Below are 15,629 nucleotides of genomic sequence, written 5' to 3' on the forward strand. Positions count from 1 at the left end.
GCTGAGGGTTGTTCCTGGGGTTGGCAATGGTATGAGAGTTGAGGTTTATATTATATGAGTATATTTATATTATATTAGTTTGTATCAGGATTGAGGGGTCTCTTTATTTGAGCTTTTGAGAGATTAGTTTGTGTTAAAGTTTAGCGGTTTCTACTTTTCTGAAAGGTTTTTTTTTCTGTTTGTTGAGCTGCATCAGATACCAGAATCAGGTAATGTCTTTGAGTTGTGGACCAGCTGAGTGATGTTATGTCAACATTGACTCAGTGCCCTAATTCAAGCTTCATAGTGAAGTAAGTGCTGATGGAGCTGAACTTCAGTGTTTCTGCTGCAGCTACCGAGCGTCCAGCTCTGGCCCAGTGCCAACCATGGGAGCAGCAGGCCAAGGGCAACTGTATCTGTAGAGTTCCGCACCAGTGCAGGTATGGGCCTCATTCACTCACACAGCTACCCTAACTCAACCTACAGAGCTGCCCTAGTTCAATCTACAGACCAGCCCCAACCCAGTATACAGACCCGCCCGAACTCAATCTACAGACCTATCCTAACCCAGTCTACAGACCCACCCTAACTCAATCTGCAGACTTGCCCTACCCCAGTCTACAGACCTACCCTACCTCAATCACACAGCTACCCTACCTCAATCACACAGGTACCCTATCTCAATCTACAGACATACTCTGACTCAATCATACAACTTGCCTAATTCAATCACACCAAGCTATCTTAAACACATAGCTATTTAACTAATTCATTCAAACAAACAAAATTCCCAGACATTCATGACTTGACATCAAAAAATGAGTCCATCTGTGTCACTTCCCAAGCATGTATATGACGTACATTCACACACAGGCCATCCCTCGACGTGTGCGCCACCATTAAAGGACGAACCAGCAGACTGAGTGTATGTAAAATTCGCGCACTGCATTGCCTGGGTCACCAGTACAGCGTAGCTGAGCACAGCGCCTGCAAGTGGCCGCCGCCCTCTGCTGCAGTCTGCCCCCGGTGCTCACTCTGGACCACGTGTGACGGTAAGACACTGTAAAACCACTGGTAACTCACAAGAAAACAGCAGTACAGTGATAAATGTGCATCAGCCGCAACTCCTCCGGCTAGCTGTAGATCATCTGAATTGTCCTTAGTGCCAGCAAAACCAAGGTCACGGGTTTGATTCTCAGGGAGTGGCACCTGCTGTCTGAGAAATACCTACTTCTCTTTGCAAAAGAGCATCTGCTTACAGCTGTGAATGTAAAGTGTCAGTTTGTAAAAGTGTGAATGATGAGTCAGTCTGTGAATGTAAAGTGTAAATGTAGAGTCAGTCTGTGAATATAAAGTGAAGGAAATCAATCTGTAACTGAAGCATCAGTCAGTGACACTGTACTGATGGTTGCAGAGGAAACGCAGACCTGTCGGTGCTGGTCGCTGAAGGAGTGCTTGGCTCCAGACCGCTGGATTCCTGTGTGTATGCGCCTAAACGCAGAGAGCACCCCCACCACGGTCAGTGAGTGTGAGGTGGCGGTGCGTCAGTGCCAAGGAGAGACGCCCAATGTCGTGAGCCTGCAGGCCTGTGATGCCTGAGCTCACCGCGTTACTGTCAAACACGTCGCCACCGTCTCACCGTACAGAACGCTGGCCCTTATCTCACTTTATCCTTCTTCTGTAGCATCAACAGGAAAATGTTGCAATTTTTTTCTTCTTCTGTTTGTCTTTTTTTCAGTTTAGCTCTTTTCATTGCTGGAGATCAAAGGTAAACACATCAATTTGCTCGTTTACTGAAATAATTGAATGATTCATTGATTGTTTTCAAATCAGAAAACACGTATGTAATGTTTAGAAAATGGATATATTTTGTCAACTTGTTGAAAAGACTCAAATGTCTGGGACACGGTTGAAGCACAAAGCTGATGCAGAAACAACGTCCACAGTTCAGTTCAGATACAGGACACGCCTGCCTGATCAGCAGACAGACAGGCCTGTCTCACTAGTGCCAGTAAACGCCTGCTTGAGGCTGGAACAGGTGCAGATGACCAACCACCACCAGCTCAGGCATATTAATATACAAACATATATAGAGACTTGTTAAAAACCACTGCTTTAAGTCAGAAACCAGTGGGTGTTACTGGTTCAAAACGAAAACAGAACCCTGCTGGTTATGTAGTGGAGATGAGCTGGTCAGTGTCGGGACTGACAGGCACCAGGCTCAGACTGTGGCCCTGTTGGCCACTAGGGGGAGTCAAAACACCTTATGATCTGAAGGCGGCAATTCAACTCAATAAACTATCAGGCTATTTTTAAACATTAAACATCCACTAAGCCCTAAACATATTCTAAGCAGTATTGGTTCATTGTTTCTTTGTTTCATTGTTTTCATTGACTGTATTCCACTAGTGTGTAAATAACTTCATTACATTTGTGACCCAATGTATAATTTTTAAAAATTTAATTATGGCCTCTACCAAAATCAAATCCATTCTGTGCCAAATTTGACATTTCATGATGCATTATTATAATCTGTAAGCATATTAAAATACATCATTATAATACATAAGCATATTATAATGCATTATGCATCTTATAATGTATTATTCTAATGAATTATGCACTTATAATGCATTATTCTAATGCATTATGCACATTATAGTACATTATTCTAATGCATTATGCACATTATAGTACATTATTCTAATGCATTAGGCATTAAGAGGGTCACCTACTCTTACTCACACCTTTTTCATTCGCTGGTCACACTGAACTGGGGCTCTGGATCAAAAAGGCAAAATTCACTTCAGGTCACCAAAGAAAGGCGCATCAGTACCAACCACAGTTAAAAAGGTTTCAGTAGTGATTCAGTAATGGCTCACCTTATTTCAATAGTGATTCGGTACCGACAAGTCTGAGGAATACATTTATTTCAATCCATTGACCGGGAATTCAATAAGTTCTTGATGGTGGATGCAGTGTGTTGAATATGAGACCCAGTCCATTTTCCATTTAACACACCAGTAAAAATGCGTCTTCCTCAGTTTCCTGAGAAGTCTGTATCAAGGTAAGGTTATCTTTACTGGTTTCTTTTCTTTACCTACTAAATATTCTGCTTTTTTGATAAATTGTTAAAAGATTTATTGTTTGTGTAAAAACCCACAGTGCTAGGTTTCATTTCAGACCCAAACGCAGCCCTAATCCCAATACCATTCTCAGCACCAATCCCAGCTGGTTTTGTTTCGCTGCTCCAGTACACTTAAAATAATCACCAGTTTTGGAAATAATTAACACTACACTTACATGAAGCAGAGGTGTACAACTCTAGAATTTCTATTTATAGGTATTTATTATGTACAAAGGCTCTTCATATCCCTAAAGATGGACACAAACAGAAAAATACAGGTTTGTCGGTTTAAGGAAGACTAAACAATACTATAAGAAAAGTTCGGGTATAGCAGAAAGTCGTGACCTAAGACAAGAGCGAACATGTGAAGAAAACACCTGGAGCCATGAGGCTTCCCACCAATCAGCCAACTGCCCCAGTGTGCATTCCGCAGCAAGCTTGTGCATTTCAAATGGTGGCCAGGGGGCGCTATGGAGCAGGACAAACAGCCAGCACTGTCAGTCTAGAACAGATCTGCAATTAGCACAATGCTGATGAAAATAAGATGCATTCACTTATATAAAAAGAAAATTGTCTGTATTAATCATATTTGTTTGTTGATACTGTATAGATATATTTGAATGATTAGTGATATTAGACATATTACAACTGTTCTATTTAAATAGGAAGTTGGGCGGCCATAATAGAGAACCAACTGGTTTGGGAAATGGCAGTACTACTGCTGATTGATGAACGTCACACATTATGAGGGACCATGGGAAATGTAGTCTTGGTGGCGCAATCCTGGGCACAAGCTCTTAACTGGATACCAGGCAACAGAGGCCAAAGAAACGCCTCTTTCTCCGCCTGACCAGAGGGTACGGAGTCAGATTCAACAAGCTGCTATCATCTGGGAACACACAAAAACAGGAGACATACTGAACTGTGACTTACACTGTGGCTTATGAAGAGAAACTATGGAAAATAGCCTTGGGCGTTCATGGAAGGTAACAGAGAGCTAACAGAAGATGTAAAGCCACCTTGGTTCTTCAGTGGTAAGGGCATCGTCTCCCTGAGTTTGCTGAGAAGGTTCTTCATATCCGTCATGTCCCTGTGCAACGTGGCCATTCCAGCATCATCAGAAAAAGGGACCAATCAAAATACAATGAAACATCAGCATGCGGCTCTCACTCACCGCTCAATGTTCTCGATGTCTGCGGATACCAGGGAGTAGGCCAGACAGCAGTCCAGCTCTGAGGAGCATGACTCCTCCAGGATGGGAACAGCAGAGCTGTCCTCTTTCTGACTCTCCATCTTAGATGAAGCAGTAGCATCTTTCCCTGCAAGACATTCAAGAGAGGATGACATGCAGGACACAAACAAAGAGACCACAGTGACCACAGTGAGAGAGCTACAACCAGCTGGAGTCACAGAGAGCTCAGAGACCACAGTGAGAGAGCTACAACCAGCTGGAGTCACAGAGAGCTCAGAGACCACAGTGAGAGAGCTACAACCAGCTGGAGTCACAGAGAGCTCAGAGAACACAGTGAGAGAGCTACAACCAGCTGGAGTCTCAGAGAGCTCAGAGAACACAGTGAGAGAGCTACAACCAGCTGGAGTCACAGAGAGCTCAGAGAACACAGTGACCACAGTGAGTGTGTTAAAGCCTGCTGGAATCCAGTACTGAACTCTGAGCACGTGGGCTTAGATGCACACTACACTGTCCCCTAAATTGTGCCCTACACTGGACCCTACTCTGTCCCCTATAGTGGACCCTACATTGCATCCTACACTGTCCCTTGTAAGATACAGTCTAAGAGCTACAGTGAAGGCGTAAGATACAGTCTAAGAACTACAGTGGTGTAAGATCTGCAATGTAAGAACTAAGGTTAATGCCAATTTTATGTTCACACTGTATAAACATGTAAACATGCTGCCTGTTAAAGGCCTCTCAGCCCCGCCTCCTCCCTGTAGCCCCTCCTCTCCCCTGCAGTCATACCTGCCCCTGTAACTCTGCCTCTCATTTGCAGCTCCTCCTTTGTCCTGCAGCCCTGCCTGGTCCTGTAGCCCCACCTCCCTCCTGCTGCCCCGCCTCCTCTGTACTGTAGCCCCACCTCCCTCCTGCTGCCCCGCCTCCTCCCTGTAGCCCCACCTCTCCTGTGCAGCTGCAGGGAGCCCAGCAGACAGCCAGATTTGAGCATCTCCGTCAGGTACATCTCCAGACAACACTGCAGCTGGACGAAGAGTCTGCAGATCTCTGGGTGGATCTCTCCATCCTCTGGGCTGTGGAAAACACACAGAGGACAGCAGTGAGTCCTCCTCCAGAGACCCGTTAGCCGTCGTCAAACACCCTTTTCCTTTACTCCTGTCTGGGACACGTAGACTTGAGCGGGTTCCTAATGCACATGAGCGAGGCGACTGTGCTTAGAGCCATTACTGGGTCAGAACCAAGCTCATCAGAGCAGAACTCTGAGTGGAAGATTACTGGGTCAGATCTGAACTCATGAGACCCAATTCAACAATAGGTGACAAATGGAATGTCCTCACTGTCCCCTACAGGGACACTGTCCTCTACATAAAATTCACCGGTCACAAAAATAAGCTCACAGTGCAACTGATTAAAGGTACAGTTGAACCGTTTTTTATTGACAGACCAAGAGAAACTTAACAGTTAGAGTAGCTGTTATTAGCAGTTACAGTTGGCATTAGCACTGCTCCTGGAGTTCTGGCCTGTTACTTTACCCTCCAGAACCACAGAATCAGAAGAGCTCGACTGACTGGACACAGCGCTGGATTTGGGTCAGAACTGAACGGCAGTAAATGTAATTCGCACAGGTGTCCTGTCGCTGGACTATATGATAACAAAAAGTCTAATCTAGACTAGAACTTTATTATTTTTTCCGGTGCGGATGATTAGGTGACTTTAAGCAACCGTTTTAAAGTGAAGATACCCTGCGTGCTTATTCTAGAGGAGCTCTGTGATACTTCTGTGAAACTGATGCTCCAAACCAAAATAGGTTGGTGTAACGGTGTCAGAACATCTACATGGAGAAAGACGCTGGCACCGATCTGGACGTACACACAGCTCAAAGATCAGCAGGCAGCATGAGAGCACTGAACTGCCCTCATATGAAAGTCAGGACACACGCACATGGCAGGTCGCTGAGTGACCTTTCACTTTCAGTGTACACACATACAGTTAAACAAGACAGCTTCACATCTCCAAACACGTCCCCAACGGCTGCTTCATCTGAATTAAATTAGCACTAGGTTTTGGAATAAATTATACTCAATGGGCAAAAAATTACAACAAAAGAAAATAAGTTTGGCTACATTACATGTAAGACAATGCACATCTGAATAAGTGGTCACCCCTCTTCAAAGATCGTCTGAATGAGTGGTCACCTCTCTTCAAAGATCGTCTGAATGAGTGGTCACCTCTCTTCACAGATCTTCTGAATGAGTGGTCACCTCTCTTCACAGATCTTCTGAATGAGTGGTCACCTCTCTTCACAGATCTTCTGAATGAGTGGTCACCTCTCTTCAGAGATCTTCCAAAGCTTGGATGTGCTAAGCTACCAGAATCATGTCGTGCACTTTCTGCATGCATGTTTTTACCCTGATATTGCAGACAGCTTTTGATGTGCCGCTTGCGCCATCTCGCAGCCTTTAGTGCGGGTCTTGTGCATCTCTGCGCGCAGAGCGGGACAATCAGCTGAGATTTCCCCCACTGAAATCACGAGCTCCCGGTAAAGGGCCACAAGTGTATTGAACTCTTGAACAACCTGCCGGGAACGAAGAAGATATAAAGCGAATGAGACACGCTCGTGCTTCACACCGTGTACCGTTTGATCGCGGTGTCTTGCTGGATAATCAACCGCACGGGCCTGCATGTCCTACATAAACACCCCCAGTCCATCCCAGTGATCAGCTCGTTCATCGCGAATGTTTCCTTTAAGCGCGTGGGTCTCGTAAACACACCATTATTTTTTTTAATAAATTGTTTTCATTTCCCTGTAGCGTCTCAGGAAGGTCTGTGAGCACCGCGGGAGCTTTACACAGGTCCTTTGCTAGAATCGCGAGCTAGTTGACGGAACCCCACGCGCCGAGCAAAGGCACGTTCTGCTGATATGATGCTCTTTATTACTAATCCGCCACGAGGCTCCACACTCGAGCACACCGACACCTCCGAGTCAGAACCATCCCGGGGACCGCGCGCTGCTCCATTGGCGCGCCGACACCTGCACCCTCCCCTCGTGGAACAGGCTACTGCTCGCTGCACCCAAGGCTATTTGATCAGCAGCGCGCGGCTGTTGAACGTTATCTGCAATAGTGAATTACATTCGCCGTCGTTTAAAAGCCCAAATAACATGATAGCACCGAGTCTCAGAATGGCTTGAGCCCGTGTCATACCTACCATTCTGCAGTCCGCGGCGGCACGCAAAGCTTCGGAGCTGTCCCTGCGCGCGGACTCTGTGGAAGGGGGCTTGGCTCTGTGGAAAATGCTCGCGGCGGTCCTGGGGCGGGTTGTGCGCCCGTTCGGTGCAGGACTCATGCATACGCATCAAGCGAGGAGACGCTCGCAACACGAAACGCCGCGGAGCCGAGGTCCGCTGCTCGTGATCCGCGTCTCGGGCGTGCTGGGTAACGCGGGTAACGCGCACGAACCTTACAGTGCGTCTTTCTGCCGATAAGCGTTCACGCGCAGGAGTATCCGATGAGCACTCGCGGCTCCTCTCCGCATTGCCGCGAGTCACCTTCACTCCCGCAGAGGCTCGAGCCTTACTGAAGTGGGTTTGCTCTCGGTGCTCTGACGTCAAAATTTTTTTTTTTTTTAAAGATCAGGATGCACGCATGTCTCACGCCGAATCCCGCAGGCTCCACGCGGTCTCAGACACTTACAACCGCAATGTCATCATAACAGTTCGAGATAAACAAACGTGTCGCACGCGGCCTGCGGTTGGAAGCTTACGGAGGCATCTGATGTTCTATCAAACACGCGGGCTGATATGCGCGAGCTGGTGCTGTAACCTTGGTAGGTGGTGGACACGCGCAGCTGCCGAGGGCCTGACGTGGCACCGCATGCTGATAGGGCAGGAACACTAATGTCAGCCTACACGCGCGCAAGTGTCGCGCGCTATTGTGCAATAGAACGTTGACAGCTGCAGCTCTTCTAGGTTGATGACGTTGTAAATGAAAAATTTTTTTTTACAAACATTTAGTGTAATTTTGTCAGCTTGCATAATCTTTGTTTTTTTAAAGCGCAGGCGCACATTGCTACGACGACTAAAAACTCATTTTAAAAGTCGTGTCCCTTTAAAAATGCGTAAAGCAAGTGTGAGGGGTTGCTGAAAATGTGAATAAATATGTGGGGAAAAAAATCATGGTGTTGTTTTAACTAGCAGATTTTATTGACGAGGAAATGGCAAAGTTACCAACAGACCCACGTCTGTTAGAATATTTAAACCAGCAATGCACATGAACGCGTGTTTACTTTCCAAGCACGAGAGTTTCAAGAGTTTCGTGCGCCATTTCTACGGTAATGGCGTTCGTTTGATAGACGTCACTGTCAAGGCTGTCGTTAGCGCGCGGTGTGGCCCGTGCAGCTCCGCTAATGAGCGGCTCCAGGAATAGCAGCTAGACCTCAGTCCGCCACGTTATTAATGTCGTACTATAGCTATTATAGTTCTAGCTGGGAACAGTAAGTGCTGGTTGGTGGAGTTTAGGGCCACTGTAATATAGTTTTTGGTTGGAGACTCAATTGGCTGAAATTAGAAGTGTGGACTTGGTGTGATGCAGTCAGTGAGGCCCTGCTCTGAAAACTTTAATAGTACGGAATCCCTCATTAATAGAAGAGGCCATGGATGTTCTGAACAAATGGGGTGTGCGCCATGCAGTGGGCGAGGAAACTATTTAGCGGTCGGCTGCACACTTAGATTCAGGATTAAGTCCTTCTCCTTGCTCAGTAACATGTATGTTACTTTCATACCTCATTACGTGTAGTGTTAGGGAAACTGATGTGTGACCTGGGTGTCACATGACCTGCTGTACTGGGGGAGCCACAGAAACACAAACCTAGAGTTTGACTTTGGTGTGGATATGCCTGAAGACTTTAAGCTCCAGTGGAATTTGCCCTGATTTCTCAGAAATGTCTATGACATGTGATGGTCATCTTTAGGTCCTGGGCTTGGACGAGACATCACTGGAAGGACAAGGCATGGGTGTGGCGGAAGAGGACTGGTTGGGGTCTCCAGGGGCAGATGGCAGGGCCACTACTCAACACCCAGCCTTTACTTCTACAGGGTCGTAGCACATCAGCTGGGCCACAGATTGCTGAGGACACAGGTTCAGGTTCAGGCTAGGACCAGGAGCAGGACTCAGGCTTCAGATACCTGCTCAGTGTTACCACCGTGAGGTGCAGTGATGTGTCATATGTTTACTGTGTGTGTGAAAATGCAGCTTCTAATGATTTCAAGGAAGGTTCCCACAATTTACTCAACCTATGTCGAATAACTGAAACTCTAGCACTTAGAGTGTTGTTTATTACACCTGCCGTTGTCTGTTACAGAGCCTATATGTATTTTGCACTTCTAGTCATCAGCAGTGATCCCTGTATTTCTACAGTATTCTAGTTCATTGGTATGTTGGACTCTAACCTACTGTAGTGTACTAGGATGTATCTATGAGGAAATGACAAAGCATTTTGTAAGTCGCTCTGGATAAGAGCATCTGCTAAATGCCATAAATGTGAATGTAAATGTCAATTTTGAAGACTGATGATGAATATGACACCAACATACAGGCAAATATGCATGCAGATACAGTAAGTGTACAGATACAGCATGTGTACAGATACAGTATGTGTGCAGATACAGCATGTGTGCAGATACAGTAAGTGTACAGATACAGCATGTGTACAGATACAGCATGTGTGCAGGTGCATTATGCATACAGTACAGAATGTTGGATAACAGAGTTCATGATGCACACTGGCTGTGGCTGTGATGTTACTAAGACCGTGACATCATTAAGGCTGTGACATAATAAAGACTGATGTCATAAAGACGGTGATGTTATTAAGGCCATGATGTCACTAATGCTGTGATGTCATAAAGGTTCCACGCACTTGGAGGTCACTGCGAGTCATGTTGTGTGACAATCAACAAATGCCACCTGTTCTCCGTTTACCCTCGTTACCTTGTGTATACAAATGCCACCTGTTCTCCGTTTACCCTCGTTACCTCGTGTATACAAATGCCACCTGTTCTCCATTTACTCTCGTTACCTCGTGTACACAAATGCTACCTGTTCTCCGTTTACTCTCGTTACCTCGTGTACACAAATGCCACCTGTTCTCCATTTACTCTCGTTACCTCGTGTACACAAATGTCTTCCCTTTTGTCAGTGTCTTTGCGACATCTTGCCTGTTTACTCGTGTTTCAAAGCCATCTGTGTGTTTACTTAACGCTTTCTGCTTCCCATTGCTCAGGCTTGTTTTCCCTGTCCTGTGTAGCCCCAGACTGCTCTGGCCCTCCATCTGTTCTGGGTTCACCTCTGTGTTCTGCTCTGCGTTTGTTGCCCTGTTTTCATTCAGTTTCCAGACTGACACTAGTCCTAATTCTTCTACTGCTGAGATCCAGTTCGTCTGTGACCCATGTAGAGAACCTGAAAGCAGTTCAGGGCATCATTGTGAACCGGCACACGTTTTTAGATGGTATGGAGGAACACCATATAGAGGTTATTAAAAATTCTATATTATATCCCATAATATAAGGACAAAAAAGTAATTTATATTATACTGTGAATTGAGAGTGTTTCAGGGCATTTTACTGGATTGTTAGACCATATTAGGTTTGTTCCCGTATGTCATGGGTGTGGACATTCACATGGTTCTGAAGCGTAATTATGGCAGACTGTATTCACTAGTTGCCTTTAGCTATTGGACAGCGAGGGAAGCCCAAATTTTGCACAACATTCTGAGTCCTGATTGTTAAAGGCCTCAGAAAGAATCTCCTGTTGGTACCTTGTGTATTTCAGCCCTGTGTTTAGACCTTTCAGCCCTTTCGTTGATGCCAGAGGTCAGAGGAGAATGACCAGAGTGGTTTGAGCTGATATAAAGACAACAGTAACTCAAATAACTCATTACAACTCAGGTATACAGAAGAACATCTCTGAACACACAACACATTGAGCCATGAAGCAGACCGACTATAGCAGCAGAAGACCACACCATGTCATCTAAGAACAGACAACTGAGGCTACAATTCACACAGGCTCATAAAAACTGAACAGAACGAAACATTCCCTGGCCTGATGAGTCTCAATTTCTGCTGTGACATTCAGATGGGAGGGTCAGAATTTGGTGTAAACAACATGAAAGCCTGGATCCATCCTCCCATGGTTCAGGCTGCTGGTAGTGTATTGGTGTAGGGGAGATTTTCTCAGCACACTTTGGGCCTCTTAATGCCAACTGATCATCATTTAAACACCACAGCCTACCTGTGTATTGTTTAAACACCACAGCCTACTTGAGTATTGCTTAAACACCACAGCCTACCTGAGTATTGCTTAAACACCACAGCCTACCTGAGTATTGACACTGACCATGTCCATCCCTTTATGACCACAGTGCACCATCTTCTTTTGGCGACTTCCAGCAGGATAACACGCCATCTCACACAGATCAGATCATCTCAGATCAACTGGTTTCTTGAACATGACAATGAGTTCCCTGCACACAAATGGCCTCCTCAGATCTCAGTCTAGTAGAACACCTTTGGGTGGAACGGAAGATTCTCATCATGAATGTGCAGCCAAGAAACCTGCAACAACTGTGTGATTATGACCAACCTGGTATTAGCACCATGTTCCTAATAAAGTGGCCAGTGAGTGACTCTGTATCCGTATGTAAAAATGGCAGTGAGCAGCTTTTATTACGCAGAAGTGGAGCCTGTTTAACCAGCGCACTGAGCACTGGGTCCGGGCCTCCAAAACAACACACGTCATGTTTTCAGTGATGTGCTGAAATTACAGCAGAGAGAATGCTGATACTGATCTGGATACTGAGCTGGATACTGAACTCCACCGTGCCAAGTCCTCAGCGAGAAGCTATGTGTTCTGTTCTGCCAGGCCGAGGTGTTGCTGTTGACCCCGGGGAGGCCCAGCAGAGCGTGGTGGCTGAGCTGCTGTAGGCCCGGGCCTCCCTGTGTAATTACCACCCTCACACACCCACAGGCCTGCCGGGAGCTTGGATTCCCTGCGTGTGTCATTACCAATTATTACCCAACACGTCTGAATAAGCCCCTCCCACTCCCTCTGAAACCATTCACAACACCAACCCCCCACATCCCTCTGCCGCAACCTCTGAACATGGAAAAACATCCACCTGCTATCAACTCGGGATGTGCTGGTACGTTTAGGACAGCCGTACCTGTTCAGCGCTTCACCTGTTCAATGCCACATCCACACAGCAAAGACGGAGTAAAAATTAAATGTGAAGATGGTTTCTCACCATTACTGAAGATGTTTTATTTATTTTTATTTTTTGCAGGGCAAACTAGAAGCTTGGTATTGTTGCATGTTGAGAAAATGCGTCGCTGTGTCTCAACAGAAATGCTGATCAAATCGGAGTGTGTGTCAGGGTCGTTGTAATATAGCGTGAAGTGTCTACTCCCCAAAAAACACAGCCAGTAATTTTGTGTCTTGGTCTGGACGGGCCTCATCAGTCAAACACTCACGACCAGACGATGACGGCAAGGTGACGTCATCGCCCTTGAGGGTCACTAATGTAGGGTTCTTAAGACTGACCCTTCATCTGGTGGCCATGTCTGGTTCTCCAGGAAATCATCCACTCCAATCACACTAATCACTTCAGAGAGAGAGCGAGTCCAACACAGAGTTGAAGGAATTCAGTACCCTGAGAATAATGAAGATAAAGAGAGGGTGATATTTGAAGGTCTGTTTCGTATCAGTGCAAAGCTGAGTTGGTCTCCTCATCAGCACGCCAAGAGGACAGGGAGCACCCTCTACTGACAAAAGAGGGAACAGTGGATTTTTTTACATGTATCTGACACTTTTATCCAAAGTAACTTACAGTTCTGACTGAACACAACTTGAGTAACAGGGTTAAGGGTTTTGCTCAGGGGCAACCTGGCAGTGGTGGGACTTGAACTGGCAACCCTCTGATTACTAGACCAGTACCTTCACCACTGAGACACCACTGCCTTGTATATTTAAAATACATTTTTAGACACACCTCTCCTCTACACACACTGGGGTGTTTATTAGACACACAGGTGTGGTTACACAGCTGATATGATGTCTAGTACACAGGTGTGTTTACACAGCTGATATGATGTCTGACTCACACACGTGTGGTTACACAGCTGATATGATGTCTGACTCGCACAGGTGTGGTTACAGAGCTGATATGATGTCTAGTACAAAGGTGTGTTTACACAGCTGATATGATGTTTGACTCACACAGGTGTGGTTACACAGCTGATATGATGTCTGACTCGCACAGGTGTGGTTACAGAGCTGATATGATGTCTAGTACACAGATGTGTTTACACAGCTGATATGATGTTTGACTTACACAGGTGTGGTTACACAGCTGATGTGATGTCTAGTACACAGGCGTGTTTACACAGCTGATGTGATGTATAGTACACAGGCGTGTTTACACAGCTGATGTGATGTCTGACTCACACACGTGTGTTTACACAGCTGATATGATGTCTGACACACAGGTGTGTTTACACAGCTGATGTGATGTCTAGTACACAGGCGTGTTTACACAGCTGATGTGATGTCTAGTACACAGCCGTGTTTACACAGCTGATGTGATGTCTAGTACACAGGCGTGTTTACACAGCTGATGTGATGTCTGACTCACACAGGTGTGTTTACACAGCTGATATGATGTCTGACTCACACAGGTGTGGTTACACAGCTGATGTGATGTCTAGTACACAGATGTGTTTACACAGCTGATATGATGTTTGACTCACACAGGTGTGGTTACACAGCTGATGTGATATCTAGTACACAGGTGTGTTTACACAGCTGATATGATGTCTGACTCACACAGGTGTGTTTACACAGCTGATATGATGTCTAACTCACACAGGTGTGTTTACACAGCTGATGTGATGTCTAGTACACAGGCGTGTTTACACAGCTGATATGATGTCTAGTACACAGGCGTGTTTACACAGCTGAAGTGATGTCTGACTCACACAGGTGTGTTTACACAGCTGATATGATGTCTGACTCACACAGGTGTGTTTACACAGCTGATGTGATGTCTAGTACACAGGCGTGTTTACACAGCTGATGTGATGTATAGTACACAGGTGTGTTTACACAGCTGATATGATGTCTGACTCACACAGGTGTGTTTACACAGCTGATGTGATGTCTAGTACACAGGCGTGGTTACACAGCTGATGTGATGTCTAGTACACAGGTGTGTTTACACAGCTGATATGATGTCTGACTCACACAGGTGTGTTTACACAGCTGATGTGATGTCTAGTACACAGGCGTGTTTACACAGCTGATATGATGTCTAGTACACAGGTGTGTTTACACAGCTGATGTGATGTCTAGTACACAGGCGTGTTTACACAGCTGATGTGATGTCTAGTACACAGGTGTGTTTACACAGCTGATGTGATGTCTAGTACACAGACGTGGTTACACAGCTGATGTGATGTCTAGTACACAGGCGTGGTTACACAGCTGATGTGATGTCTGACTCACACAGGCGTGTTTACACAGCTGATGTGATGTCTAGTACACAGGCGTGTTTACACAGCTGATGTGATGTCTAGTACACAGGCGTGTTTACACAGCTGATGTGATGTCTAGTACACAGGCGTGTTTACACAGCTGATGTGATGTCTGACTCACACAGGCGTGTTTACACAGCTGATGTGATGTCTAGTACACAGGCGTGTTTACACAGCTGATGTGATGTCTAGTACACAGGCGTGTTTACACAGCTGATGTGATGTCTAGTACACAGGCGTGTCAGTCCGCTTCACCCTAACAGCCAGGCTTGCTAAACATGCCGGCTTCAGTGGTCTTTTGACAAATTCCCCAACCACTTATCAGGCCTTTAAGAGAAGACTTCACTATAATAACATTGCCAATACCAGGATGTAGGTGGATCCTCCAGGGTTTGGATAGACTCATTGACTGGGTTTGGATGAGCTTCCTGTCAGTCAAATCCAGGTCCTTGGTGTCCAGAAGAGGGAGGGGCAATGATGTTCTGCTTTGCAGTGGAAGAAACTCCCATTCCTGGTGGTGGAAGGAAGATCTGTGTAGACTAGATCTGCCTGTATAGTGTATACCTGCCTGTGTAGTCTGGACCTGGCTGTATAATCTAGAAACCTGCCCGTGTAGTTTAGAGACCTGCCTGTGTAGTCTGGAAACATGTCTGTGTAGTGTAGACCTGCCTGTGTAGTTTAGACCTGCCTGTGTAGACTAGACCTGCCTGTGTAGACTAGACCTGTGGTCTCCTCGTCTGCTCAGCACA

The 15,629-nt window shown here is 45.9% G+C and overlaps 2 protein-coding genes across 5 annotated transcripts in view; one reads left to right on the forward strand and one right to left on the reverse strand.

The window, feature by feature from the left end:
• c7a (complement component 7a) overlaps positions 1 to 13,863 on the forward strand; it is a 23,404-nt gene extending 9,541 nt beyond the window's left edge. The window contains exons 16-19 of one of the 4 annotated variants that reach the window (XR_014118916.1): positions 332 to 419; positions 853 to 1,031; positions 9,264 to 10,822; positions 11,239 to 13,858. Coding sequence is in view for 2 of the 4 variants with exons in the window: in XM_081703663.1 (XP_081559789.1) it covers positions 332 to 419; positions 853 to 1,031; positions 9,264 to 9,499 (503 nt within the window). In the remaining 2 variants the exon portion in view is untranslated. Of the gene's footprint in view, positions 1 to 331; positions 420 to 852; positions 1,032 to 1,393; positions 2,549 to 3,023; positions 3,595 to 9,263 lie in introns of those variants that run through there. The other 3 variants (XR_014118917.1, XM_081703663.1, XM_035536175.2) reach the window with 3 other exon arrangements.
• rgs7bpa (regulator of G protein signaling 7 binding protein a) lies at positions 3,310 to 8,076 on the reverse strand. Its single transcript, XM_027026184.3, has 6 exons — positions 7,503 to 8,076; positions 6,704 to 6,870; positions 5,238 to 5,368; positions 4,281 to 4,425; positions 4,126 to 4,196; positions 3,310 to 3,995 (listed from the first exon to the last, which is right to left on the reverse strand). Exons 1-6 carry the CDS (start codon positions 7,638 to 7,640, stop codon positions 3,904 to 3,906), a joined length of 744 nt encoding a protein of 247 aa, XP_026881985.2. The 5' UTR covers positions 7,641 to 8,076; the 3' UTR covers positions 3,310 to 3,903.
• Positions 13,864 to 15,629: the final 1,766 nt, after the last annotated feature.

This window comes from Electrophorus electricus, chromosome 20 (assembly GCF_041902795.1).
Source record: "Electrophorus electricus isolate QZ-2024a chromosome 20, ASM4190279v1, whole genome shotgun sequence".
NCBI lineage: Eukaryota > Metazoa > Chordata > Actinopteri > Gymnotiformes > Gymnotidae > Electrophorus > Electrophorus electricus.

Excerpts from the sequence above, each read along its gene's own strand:
- rgs7bpa (XM_027026184.3), bottom strand. The coding sequence starts at position 7,640 with ATGAGTCCTGCACCGAACGGGCGCACAACCCGCCCCAGGACCGCCGCG. Across the intron at positions 4,426-5,237 it reads CCTGCAGCTGCACAGGAGAG|GGAAAGATGCTACTGCTTCA; the intron begins GTGGGGCTACAG and ends AATGTCTTGCAG. Across the intron at positions 4,197-4,280 it reads GACATCGAGAACATTGAGCG|GGACATGACGGATATGAAGA; the intron begins GTGAGTGAGAGC and ends CACGTTGCACAG.